This window comes from Carettochelys insculpta, chromosome 2 (genome assembly GCF_033958435.1).
Source record: "Carettochelys insculpta isolate YL-2023 chromosome 2, ASM3395843v1, whole genome shotgun sequence".
In the NCBI taxonomy this organism is placed as follows: domain Eukaryota; kingdom Metazoa; phylum Chordata; order Testudines; family Carettochelyidae; genus Carettochelys; species Carettochelys insculpta.
Genome location: NC_134138.1, coordinates 273088848 through 273101682, shown reverse-complemented (window position 1 = coordinate 273101682; position 12835 = coordinate 273088848). Strand labels below are relative to the sequence as shown.

The 12835-nt window shown below is 48.6% G+C and overlaps 1 protein-coding gene across 1 annotated transcript in view; it reads right to left on the bottom strand.

Annotated features, from left to right (window-relative positions):
* Positions 1-379: 379 nt before the first annotated feature.
* The window catches only part of LOC142008952 (vasoactive intestinal polypeptide receptor-like), a 204839-nt gene continuing 192383 nt past the window's right edge, over positions 380-12835 (bottom strand). The window contains exons 10-13 of the mRNA XM_074986333.1: positions 12515-12606; positions 5679-5808; positions 3288-3329; positions 380-1417 (exon numbers count right to left, since the gene is read on the bottom strand). Coding sequence (XP_074842434.1) covers positions 1223-1417; positions 3288-3329; positions 5679-5808; positions 12515-12606 — 459 coding nt within the window. The 3' untranslated portion in view covers positions 380-1222. The remainder of the gene's footprint in view (positions 1418-3287; positions 3330-5678; positions 5809-12514; positions 12607-12835) is intronic.

The window sequence follows — 12835 nt, the reverse complement described above, 5'->3', positions numbered from 1 at the left end:
TTTTTGTTTGCTTTTTTGACTGCTGCTACACACTGAGTGGATGTTTTCAGAGAACTATCCACAATGACTCCAAGATCTCTCGAGTGGTTATAGCTAAATTAGTCTCCATTATTTTGTATGTATAGTTGGGATTATTTTTTTCCTATGTGCATTTTCCAATGTGCATTGCTTCACATTTTTCAACATTGCATTTCACTTGCCATCTTGTAGCCCAATCATTTAGTTTTGTGAGACCTTTTCCTAATAGAGGGTCTAGTTCAATCACACATGACAAGAGTTCTAAGTCTCCACTTCCCCAGCATGCAGAGTTCAGGTACAAGCTTACTACAGACCAATAGACTTCCTGGAAATCCCTGAAGATTCCTGCTGTAAAAATACACCAAGATTTAAAGTAAGCTTAATCAGAGAAGGTTTTTTTTGTGGGAAACAACCATGCAACTGATTGGCACTTTGCTTTTATACATTAGGCATGCAAAACTATCATCTCCTGTTTAAAAAATATATAGAGTATAGTGCAGAAAAGGGCATTTACATTTTAGCTCCTCAGCAAGCTACATTTTGGAGGCATCGTTGATGGTGGAGGTATTCTGAAAGCTTTTTATTAACAAGGGCAATACAGAATGTTGGTGAGCTGCAGATTCCACCCTGATTCCGGATTTGATGAGATGACTTTCTGATTGTTCAAATGAGGTGTAGCAACATGAAATGCATCTGGAAGTGCACAATACTGTGCCTGCCTACAATTAGTGTTCTGCTGGTAGGTTCTTCCTTGTCTTATTGTTGTGTCGTTTACCGGTTGGACTCCTGGCACATTGAAAGCAATTTTTTTCTCATTGGCTCATGTTAAAAAGTGCATTGTTTCAATCTGTTTCTGAGAAGTTGGCCCTGGGGAAGGGCCCCCACCCCTTTCACAAGCCTTCCAGAACTTCCTCAGCTGTCCCAGGCAAGCTGGAGTCATGCACAAATTTAATAGTCCATTTTTGTGTTTCTCCATCACTCAGAGATCAGCCTGTAGTTAAAGGTTTGGGAAGAAGAAAAAAATCTCTGTGTCCTGACTTGTCTCTTCCTGTGCAGGACGGCAGCAGCGTTTCCAGTTTTGTGCCCTTTGTTTGACACTTGGGGAGTGTCTTGTTTAAAAACAACTCTTCAGCTTTAAACATATTCCTGGGTAGTACGTCCTCTCTCTTTCTCTCAAATGTTCATACTTGGCCATTTCTCTCCATCACACCAGGGAAAAATCTGCTTGGAAGCTGGAGCACCTGCGAGTCTTAGGTGAGCACTTGGTGAGCATGGAGATCTGCGTGCTGAAGTTGGTGCCATTGCTCCCTGAGATGGATGGGTGGTGGTACTTCATGTCAGAGCCCAGGAACCTCTCCAGGTGCCACCTGCGCCACTTCCGCTTCAGCTCAGCTTGAACCTGAGGAGAGAAGGAGAAACACATTAGTGGACTGGGCTCCTTTCTGCTTGCTCGATTTGGTTTTGTGAGTAGCAACGGGTAAGCCAGCATCCTAACAGTCATCAAATTCCTACTAGAGTGGACATGGGAATGAGTGATACCCCTTCTGCAGCACGTCAAGGACAGTGCTTTGGAGAAGGAAATGGACATTGAATTGCACAGAGAATCACCCTCTGTTTTAAGAACAGAAAGGACCAATTCACAAAGGTTCCTGAACTGATATCAGCAGATAGGAACTTTATAGATAAGTGACGTACACTGGAGAGATGCACTAGGTTGGGATGTAGCAGCCTTTGAGTTGGGTGTCTGCTACAATGAAGCTCTAATGACTTTAACTGTTCAGCTTTGAAGATGTGTTTTTTTTGCTTTGTGAGAGGAAACATCTTTCCGTCACACGCTCTTCTCACCAAAGAGCTGTTTCTTTTTTGACAAAGCGGCATGTTTTTCAGTGCCCTACGGGGTGCTAGCTGTTCATGCGCAGAGAGCTCAGCATTTCTCTTCCTGGGTCATGTCGCAGGAGTCCACCAAACACAGCAGGTTGCACCTCCTTGGCCTGGCATGGTTGGGACCTGGCAGGCCCTGAACAAGAGAATTTGATGGACCAGAGGAGGTCCAGGGCTTCTGCCACCAGGTGGTTCCATATTCCTGGGGACACCATCTGGGGCCCACGCTGCTGTGCAGCAGCCAGGGAACTCAGGCTCCAGTCTCTGGCCCTGCAGGGCAGGAGTGGGGCTCTGGCTCTGGCCCTGAACTGCTGCGGAGCACGTAGGGAGCTCTGGCTCCAGCCCTGGCAGGGTTGCCATACACTCCTCTGGCCCCAGCCAGCTAGACACCGGCTCCACCTCTGGCCCTACCCCCTGTCCAGGCCCCATGGATGCTGGCTGCAGCCGGGCTGCCAGATTATGGACCCACGGATGTGGGCCCCACTCCCAGCCCTGGGATACTCTGGTTCTGGAACATTCAGGGTCCTTTCAGACCACAGATGATGCCAGATGAGAGACTCCCAGATTTCAGAGGTACAACCTGCACTGCATAGCCACAGGGCCCTAGCGGGCGAGGCTGTAGACTGTGCAGTGAATTACAGGGTGCTTTCAGCACTCTAAGGTCAGGAATCATAGGAAAAGCTATAGAGGTTGGATGCAAAGGCTGCCTTGGAGCAGGAATAAAACCAGATTCTGAGAGTCCCCAGGGAACAGCTTATGGGGAAGTCGGGCTACAAATTCAGACTGCAGTTGCACAGTTGTCCTCCTCTCCTCACTGCTCCTCACTGTTTTGAACGCTGCCCAAGTTAGCAGGGGACTAAAAGTTCTTCCCAGCCCAGGCCTGCTTGGTGGCTTTTGTGAAATGAATTTTGTGGGTTTCAGAACAGTTTCCATGGGACTCCTCCATGGCACAAAACTCGCTACCCTCACCAGCCTCCAAACTGCACTGGCTCTCATCCTGCTTCTCTGAAGTCAAGGGCAAATGCCAGCTTGGTTTCAACAGGATCAGAACCAGGCTCAACAAACGGGACAAGCATCGAGTGGGTTGGAGACTGGCACCTCCACCCATGGTCACTCTGGTTCACAACTGAGGCAGCCGGGCAGGCTGGTAGGAGGGAAATCCTGGGCTTGCTGCCTTTTCTGTGAACACAATATCAATTCACAGGCAAAGCCTGTAGCTGGTGACCACAGCAGGAACTGGCCTGGCTGGTTTTCTTAAACGTGTGAGTCTTTAGGAACTTTGCTCCAGTGTGCTGATGCCAGGAATGGAATGTTGCTCCGTTTGCTCAGCTCCCTCCCCCGCTTCATTGTAGTGACAAGCACTTCCCAAAGAAGCCCGTGGATCTTACCTCCCCATTGAGGAAACAGTACAGGACAGCCACCACGAAGCCCTGGGAATATGGAGAGAAAACAGGCGCTTAGGCTACAGCAGCACAGAGCTGCAGCCACATCCTTGGACACAGGAACCACTGTCAGGAAACTTCTAACACACTGAAAGCTTGATTTTAGCTGCCTTACTACAGGGCAGAATTTGAATCGGTCGGTGTCATGCCCAGGTGACTGTGTGCCTTTTTTTGACATGACAGCTTTTTCTTTCAAGTCTTGGCTTTCTTAGAAAGAAAAAGTCAGTCTCTGGTCTGAGTGTCATGGAGATAACGCTGAAAATGCGAACAGATGGCAAAGTCTATAGGCAGAGGCAGCCTGCAATGATAGCCCTGAACTGCCCCATCTGTGTCTGTAAGGTGCTCAACCAGCTGCACAATCATGACTTAAATGTCAGCACTGCTAGCTATTTCACTGCTGACCAAAGGACATAAGGAGTACAGTATGTGATAAAGCACATATGCAGTTCTCAAGGCAGAAACTAGCTGAAACCAATTGTACAATGGAAGGAAGTGCATCATTTGTGCAGAACCAGGGCCTGTGTTGAGTGGAAGGCTGCTGTGGGTTGCATTTGTGTGTGTATGTAGGTATCCAATGGGTGAAATAACACTTAGCATTTTTCAGCCCTATCTCAAAGCAGCATTATACCTCAAAGGAAGGCTGTATCTTTATTTCCATTTTACAGCTGGACAGACTGAGGCACAGGGAAGGCAGTTATGTGGCCAAGGTCATTCCACAGAACAGTGATTACATCTTGGATCTGCTGAATCCCAGATTAGTGCCTTACCCGACAGGCCACACTGGCTACGTCTACACGTGAAGCCAACATCAAAATAGCTTATTTCGATGTAGCAACATCGAAATAGGCTATTTCGATGAATAACGTCTACACGTCCTCCAGGGCTGGCAACGTCGATGTTCAACTTCGACGTTGCGCGGCACCACATCGAAATAGGCGCTGCGAGGGAACGTCTACACGCCAAAGTAGCACACATTGAAATAAGGGTGCCAGGCACAGCTGCAGACAGGGTCACAGGGCGGACTCAACAGCAAGCCGCTCCCTTAAAGGGCCCCTCCCAGACACAGTTGCACTAAACAGCACAAGATACACAGAGCTGACAACTGGTTGCAGACCCTGTGCCTGCAGCATAGATCCCCAGCTGCCGCAGCAGCAGCCAGAAGCCCTGGGCTAAGGGCTGCTGCCCATGGTGACCATAGAGCCCTGCAGGGGCTGGAGAGAGAGCATCTCTCAACCCCCCAGCTGATGGCCGCCATGGAGGACCCGGCAATTTCGACGTTGCGGGACGCGGATCGTCTACACGGTCCCTACTTCGACGTTGAACGTCGAAGTAGGGCGCTATTCCGATCCCCTCATGAGGTTAGCGACTTCGACGTCTCGCCGCCTAACGTCGAAGTTAACTTCGAAATAGCGCCCGACGCGTGTAGCCACGACGGGCGCTATTTCGAAGTTGGTGCCGCTACTTCGAAGTAGCGTGCATGTGTAGACACAGCTACTGTCTCCTGCAGGCTCATTCTGGCTTAAGTCATGCAACAAGCCCTACTGCTGGCAACAGAAATTCTGCCTCCCGTTGCAGTTAACAGAGTGCTGTCTGTGTGGCATCTGGATACAGACTGTAGGACTTAGCTGGTTGTTTGTAAAACATATTGGGACGCCAGGAGGCAAAAGGCAGTATGACAGCCTGTAACCCACACACCTGGAGTGGTGAGCGCTCTCATCTAGTGGCACTAAGAGCACTTACAGCGAGCATAAGGAGTCTGCTCCATGACTTTAGCTGACAAGCTGCTGACTTTTAGCTCATGCTCTAGTCTCCAGAGTTCCCAGGTTGAATTCTGCCACTCGGCATTACAAATGCACAGGAGAAGCGCACCTATGCCTTCAGTAACGTCACTGGCAAAACCCTAGGCTCTATTTAGACTATGGTTGCTATTTCGGGATACATTTATATCTCTAAATAGCAACTCCACGGCTCCCCACAGAGCTATTTTGAGCATGGTATTCCGATCCTGCTGCCCTTAATCATGAGAGGGGAAGTGGAAACCTTGAAACAGGCACTTAATTCAACCTTTGGTGCAGTTTGGATGGCACCAAGTTTGAAATAAGGTAACTCAAAATAATTTACGCAACTTGCACAACGCAAATTGTGTAAATTATTTGGAGTTAGGGATACAGGCTAAACACAGCCCTCCAGACTCCATTGGGAGCAGAACTGGGCATGTACTAGTGAAACTGTGTTCCCACATTTCCTTATTCCCATGGTCCTGTTTGAGGCACTGCAGCTCGGAAAGACTCATCCCGCTTTTTGGTGGCCTGGTACTAGGCCCCAGAGATGACACACCTGGAAGGAGCCCAGCACAAGCTCAAAGACCATCTTTATTTCCGTTTTGTAGTTGTCAGGGAAGAAGGCGAATATGATGTAGTGGACACCGAAGAGTGGGATCAACAGCAGGGTGGACTTGGCCAGTCTCCTGTCAGAAAGAAAAATACCATTTGTAAAGGGAAAAGGGGCCACAATGGGAACTTTCAGCCCTCATGAAAGCTCTGAAAGTACCAGCAAATGGTTGTAGCAAAAGAAGGGGAATTAAACCCAGATCCTCCCAGGTTCATTGAATACCACCAGGAGAAATTAGGAACGTCTGAAGAGCGGAGCCTTTGTGCTTCAGACGTTTGGAGCCACGTCCTCCTCAGGTGTAAATCAGGAAGCCTCCACTGACATCCACACAGCTACACCAGTTCACCTGAGCTAAGATCTGTTTTTCAGAGACGTGGTTCCCTCTCCTCCTCTTATTAACATCAACCATTGCAGTGCATGTGCTGGTAGCGCTCAGCAGTAAATGAGAGGGACCTCCCCTCTTCCTGGGGCTCACAGGTAGCTCGTAGCTTCAGATGCAGAAATGCTCTAATGCAGTGAGCCTCAACCTCTTTACCACTGTGGGCTGGGAAGTGGGCTTCATCCACGTAAGATACATACTACTGATCAGGCCCTTAGGAGTCAAATCGGCTGCAACTGCATACTGATTGGGCCAAAAGCGGCCCACGGGCTGAAAACCACTGCTCTGACATGTGACATTTTTATGCCCATCAACTCTGGTGCAGGTATTTTCTCCCCTCCCACCAGAGACTCTTTCTCATTGCCACAAGCCGAATGAAACCCATCACTGTCTGCTCTGGAAAGTACAGGTTCTAGAGGAGCAATCACATGTCTAGCAGAGACTGATGTGTGCGGAGCAGTAGAAACAGCCCATGTATTCCTGAGCAGAAGGGTGAGCAGCATTACAGCCTAATGGCCCCAACCAGGGTAGTTAGAGGGCTAATGAGGAAAGGCAGAGAATTTCGGATGTGTTATTACAGACAGAAATCAAATGCAACCAACTAAAATAAAATGAAATGTGAAACTTCAGTGAACTTCAGGAGTGTTTGATCTCTAAGGATTCCAGTCCCACCTCCCATAGGCTAAGGTGGGGAACAGAAATACCCTGAAATGCCACGAGTCAGTCCGCTCAAAGCCTGTTAGGGGCAGCTGCCCCTCCCTTGCCCACGGCCTCACCTGCAAAACTCTTCCTCCCCACCTCCCTCTGTGCCCCATCGGTAGATGCTGCATTGTAGGACAGAGAGGGTCGACGTGTCTGCACCACACAGATGACACCCATCTCTGCATCTCCATTGAATCAAATTGCGACTGCCCAGCCAAATTCCCCAGTATTCATAGGGCTGGGTCCAAAGTCTATTCAATGGCAAGACACACGTCAGCTTCTACAGGCTCCCATCAGGACCTAATGCCAAGCTGAAGTCAGCACCCAGCTTAGACGGGCTAGAGCAGATTCCCCACCTAGACCATTCTGAAAGCTCATCTCTACTATAGCTTCTCAAATGACCAGAGCAGATGCCCTCAGATTAGGTTGAGTCCCAACTGGCTCATTTTGGCTTCTTTGCTACCCTAGATTGGCCAAAGAATAACAGCAGCAAAACTTGACCCCTTTCATCTGCTGCTGCCTGGAAGACTGTGCCCCTGACTTGTCACAGTGGTCCATGCAATCATGATTTCCAGGCTTGGCAAAGACAGCTACCTGCAGCTGAAAAAGCTGCAGTTACAAAAGGCAGCCACTTGTCCACTGAACAAGGCAGGGTGCCGTGAACACATCACGCCAGACCTCTGCTCTCTGCATTGGTTCCTGGAGGGCTCCTGGCAGCTGGCATAAGATGGAGCAGTACAGCCTTTGTCCCCCACCTCCCTGGAGCATAAAACTCAAAGAGGTGTAATTCCACTGATGTCAATCTCCAGTTGCTAGGAAACTCTACCTCATACCGAGAGGTGATGGTGTGGCCTTAGGTATACAAACCTTTCTCACCTTCTGGTTGGAGTACACATTGGCATCAGATGTAGAGAAACTCCGACAGGAGAGAACACAGCAGTGTTTCTTCTCCGCACAGTGTGCTAATGTAACCTGTCCTTTGCTTCCTATGCTGGCATCCCACACAATAATAAATCAAGTTCTAGGTCTAAATCTTCCTCTTCCAGGCACTCAGGGGCCTAGATTCAGGATTGCTAGAAAACTGACTAATGTCTGGTGATAAAGACAGTGGCTCACAACTCTGGCCAAAGAGCACTTATGACCTTAAGGGTAAACCTCCCACACGTAGACCACAGAGCTTTCTTCAGGGCTAGTCTCACATTGTAGAATGAACTCCCCCAGGCTTTAAGGCCCATCATAAACCCCACCACCTTCCACTCCAATTCAATGAGCACTTCCATTTGCCTTGTCTGGCACAAGCATGGCAGTGTGTACATTAATGTCCCCCACCTTACCACCACACTACATGCAGACGCAATTCCCTGCTCCTCACCCCTGGTGGGACAAAGAAGAAAAAACATGACCCATGCATGCCAGATGTTAGCCATGTTGCGTGCTTCATGAACGGAGGTGGTGTAAGAATTTATATAGAACAGAACGTCAATGGAGTAAATTTAGCACAAAGTTCTTGTTGCAGAAAACATGTTTTTCCCCCTCTGTTTTGCCTGAAACACTGTTGTGCCCATGCTGCTTGATTGCTTGTAATTTCAAAGGCCTTTTCCAGGTATCCCTTCACCTTTTTACAATAAATGAAGGCACAACTCCACTACTGTCGCACCAATGAATGAAACAGCAGCCCACTCAGGCTTTGAGACGTGGACTCAGATGGAACTGGCAAGCATCAAAAGAGCATGTCAATGTGTCCACAGCTTATTCTTCGCTAAACAGTGCTGGGTTGGGAGTGAGGGAGACAGAGAGGAGGGTGCAATCCCAGATTCGGTTAAATTGAAATAAATTCTTATATCGGATTTGGCAGGAAAAAGACACAGGTTTGATGAACCACAGATCTCCTGAGTCATCCAGACCAAACCCCTGAAGTTGGCAGGAGACTTCTTGGATACATACAGCCAAATCTCACCATCACTTTCACCGACACAACTCCATGATGTCCCCTAAAGGGCCAAATTCAGCCATAGCGTAAGCAGGCACAAATACAGAAAGTTGGATGGGAGTGGCACTCACTTTTATCAACCCAGACTGGTCAAAAGGACCTGCCTCGAGCTTGGAACTTGAAAGATTGTGTAATTAAGTGTAAGGATGATTCAGGTATGAAGCAAAACTGACTCTTGCTCAACAAATGCAAAATGTGAACTTTTGTACTGTCAGTAGGTGCCTGGACATCCCAAAAGGATGGGCATGGCATAGGCATCTGGACATAATAAAAGTTTTGAGACCAAGAAGACTGCAAGACCAGTCTATTCTTGGCTAACCCTTAAAGTTTCACTTTGCACCAGAGAAGGCCATTCTGTGCCCAGCTGTTTCATGGGTTTCTCAAGGGGGAGTGAGCCAACAGTCACATGCAGAAGCCAAGTACAACCACTGTCTTTGTACTCCTGAGGTGTTGTCTGTACAGAGCTGGGTGGGTGCCCTGGGTGTGCCGCACACTTTCAGGAAGAGGGTCCCCTGTGCATCTGGCAGCTCAGGGTGGAATTCTGCCCAGGGGCAGTGGAGGGTTTGATGGATTAAGAATGATCTTAGCTAATGCAAGGTTGACACTGTTATACTGCAGGTTCCAATCCAGTCCCCACCAGTAGTGACTGAGCTATTACCATGTGATAGATACTTGGTGGTCCATGTGTGATGACTTTTCAAAGACACCTTAGAGAAGTAGGTACCCAGTTCAGTTTAATGGGATTTGGGCACCTAAGTCCCCTGGGCTGCTAGGCAAATTTCAGTCCTTTGGGTCTCAGTCTATTTCTCACCATGTAAATAAAAAATTGAACAAAAGCAGGCAGGACAACAGCTCTCCTCTTGTTGGCTTTCTCAGGTCCAAATGAAAAAGAAAGGCCCACATGAGCATTGGGCCTGGGCTCTTACCCACTTAATGAGGGGCCCATCCAGCCATCCAGCTCAGGGTTCTGCACAGTTGCATGTGTTCCCCTTCCACATACCATATAACAGTGGGCTCCTTGGCTCTTCTGCCTGTAGTGGGCAGCTTGGGCTGGTGGAGCTCTTGCAGAGAGAAGTGTAGGGAGCAGGGGATAGATGTGGGGCTGTTTTGGCTTGCTTAGGAGGCAGGCTCTCTAGGCAATACAAAGTGGGGAAGCTTGTATTACTGCCCTTCATGCCATATTTTTGTCTGTGGCTACGGCAATGGCTTCCTGGTAGCTTTTTCCAGCATTAATTCGCTGGGAAAGTTTTTAAAAGGGCCAGATCCAATGCTTGGAACACTGGGACTGACGCACACAGAACTTCCATTGAGATTAACGGGAGCCAGTTACACAACAAAGGGAAGGGTCTGGCCCTAGGATAACACAGTTCGTCCTAGAACATATTTCCATATGCTGATTTGAGCCCGACACATCAACAGGGATGTCATAATCGGAGGAGGAGGCATGACACCTGAGTACAGATCCATAAAGGGATGTAGCAGAGAAGCCAGAGGTCAGTTGTGTATACTGGTCAGTGATGACAAAACAGGAACAAACAGGCTTTAGTGAGCTGCAGCAGGGAAGTGCAAGGACAAATGCCATTTCCTTTAAACAGCAAAGATCTGCTCAAATGGAGCAAGTGGAATCACCATCATGCGATATTCAAGATTTGGGCAAACACTCACATTAGGGGCAAAATAAGAATGCTGAAACTTGTTCTTTTCTTGTACAGGGGCTGAACTAACTGACCCATTGGAAATTCTTCCCCATATAAATCTTTCTAGGAATCCCTCCATAAAGATCAAGGCTGTTCCAAATGCTGACTCAGGAGAAGATAAGATGCAAAAATTTAATCTGTGTCTGGTCTTCATTATATTCTTTTAAAGCTGGAGTGACTCTGTGGAGCTCAATACGTAACCGGCATACCTACTGAATGTGGTTTGCTGTCCCATCTAATGGCACTCAGACAGAAAAAATGAGGGTCCTCTACAGCCTTAGCTGAGAGCCAGCGGGCTTTTAGCTCAAAGTGTAGGGTCTTACGCACTATGCTCCAGAGGTCCCAAGCTCGTGTCTGCCTGTGGGCAGTTAAAATAGACTTATTCCAGGTTTTCTGATCTAATTGATAACAGAATCTTACCCAGAAGTAGCGTTGCTGAAGTCAGTCACAGGCCATCGGCACTGAAGTCCTATATTAGGTTGGTCTTTTGAATGTACAGCAATAGCCCCTCTGGTTGAGACTGCCCTTCCCTATTTGTGCAACTGAAAGTGTAGCTCATGTTGACCGTAAGGTGCAGCACCCAGCTCCTTAGATGTGGAATGCATGGCTTCTCCTTCAGTTCCATCCTCCGGGGAGGAGCCAGAATGTGCCATAACACAGCAGCATCTGGAGGCTGCTGGAGGACAGAAGCCGTTCTGCAGCTGTCTGGTGAACCAGCTGAACTTTCCTATCTGTTACTTCCGCCCCAGACTTACTTTCTACTATGTGGACAATGACTATATTGAATAGATTTGATTTTTTCATTAGATCATGAAAATTACACAGCCCCATCTTTTACCACAACGGAGAGCGTCCACTGTGGTCTGCGCTCACCTCTCTATTCCTTACACCAGGGGTTCCCAAACTTTTCGGCATCATGCCCCCCTTCTGATTTGTGAGAAACCCTCATCCTCCCCCACCTGTTTTGTACTGCGGACCACCACCCCAGCTGACTGTGAGACGCCTGCCTGAGCCCCTCCGCTCTCCCAAAGCCAGGTACCAGCAACCCCTCATCTAACTCCATCCTCCTTCTCCCCCGCAACCCACACTCGCTCACCTTTGCAGGAGGCAGCTGGCTCCATGCGGGCCTTTGCTGACTGCCTGCTTTTTATAGCGGCTGCGCCAGGTCGCCCATGTGAAATAGCAGGGGCTGAGAGCCAGAAGGAAAGGTGGGGTTTTTCTTCAGGTGTGGGGAATGACTAGGATGGGGTGGGAGTTTGGGTTGCCTTGTACCCCCCTGGAATGTCTTCATGCCCCCCCGGGGGGCACACCCCTCAGGGTGGGAAACCATGCCTTATACTGTTTTACCCAGTGCCGCTTTCATGGCTGTGTTTCCTTGGTACACGGGGCCACCAGATAAGACTATGCCTTTGGAGACAGTAACAAGGAGCTGATGAGTCCCCCACGAAGATCTTCAACAAAATCCCAATTAAGCAGGTACAGGGGAAGCAGGCCACTGCTGGGCTGCACATCCTTAGCCTGGGGCCTTGACCAAACCCAACGACTTCATGGTGGATGAGGAGTCCATGGACATGGTTAGATGTAGCTACCCTAAGGGTGACGATGCCAGGCCAGATTCTCTGCTGATGTGAAGTGGTGCAGCTCTATCAGCTGCAAAGAGACTTCAGGGGAGATGTGAAGGTTTGCACCTGGGGAGGCTTTAGGAAACTTCGCAACTGAACCCAGCAAAAGGCAAATGTACAAATCAAGCACCTGCTTTTCTTACAGTGAAGCATCACCCTGGAGTTCAGCTGCTCATTGCTATTCCAAGGAGCAAGGCTCCTCCAGTTTGATGGCAATACACTTGATTATTTTAACATGTCTCCCAACCCCCTACTTTCAGACACCTTTGATCTAGTCAAATAATTTCTGACTGTGATCAGTCAAATGTAGACAGAAAAGATGGTTCTAGCTAAACAAACAGCCTTGCCTGAGGGGTCTGATGGTTCAGGAGAAAACACAGTCTAGGACTTACGAGTACTGGCTGGTTTCATTTCGCCCGACATCTGGAGAATGCAGCTTCTGGATGAGGATATGGATAATACAGATGAAGAGGATGAAATTTGCCTGATGGGGAGGAGAGAAAGGAGAGAGAGAAAAAAAGAGGTTAATCTCCCAAGAACCTGTTCTGCAGTGAAAAGAGCTGGTTGTTAGAAGGCATTCCTTTTGCCTCGGGCGAGGGGAGGAGCCGTTGTTAAAAAGCCACAGGCAGAAAATCACACTCTGTGAGCACATGGTAAACTGAGACAGGATGGCAGCCATCTTGGGCCTGACATCAGCCTGCTTGGGACTTTGT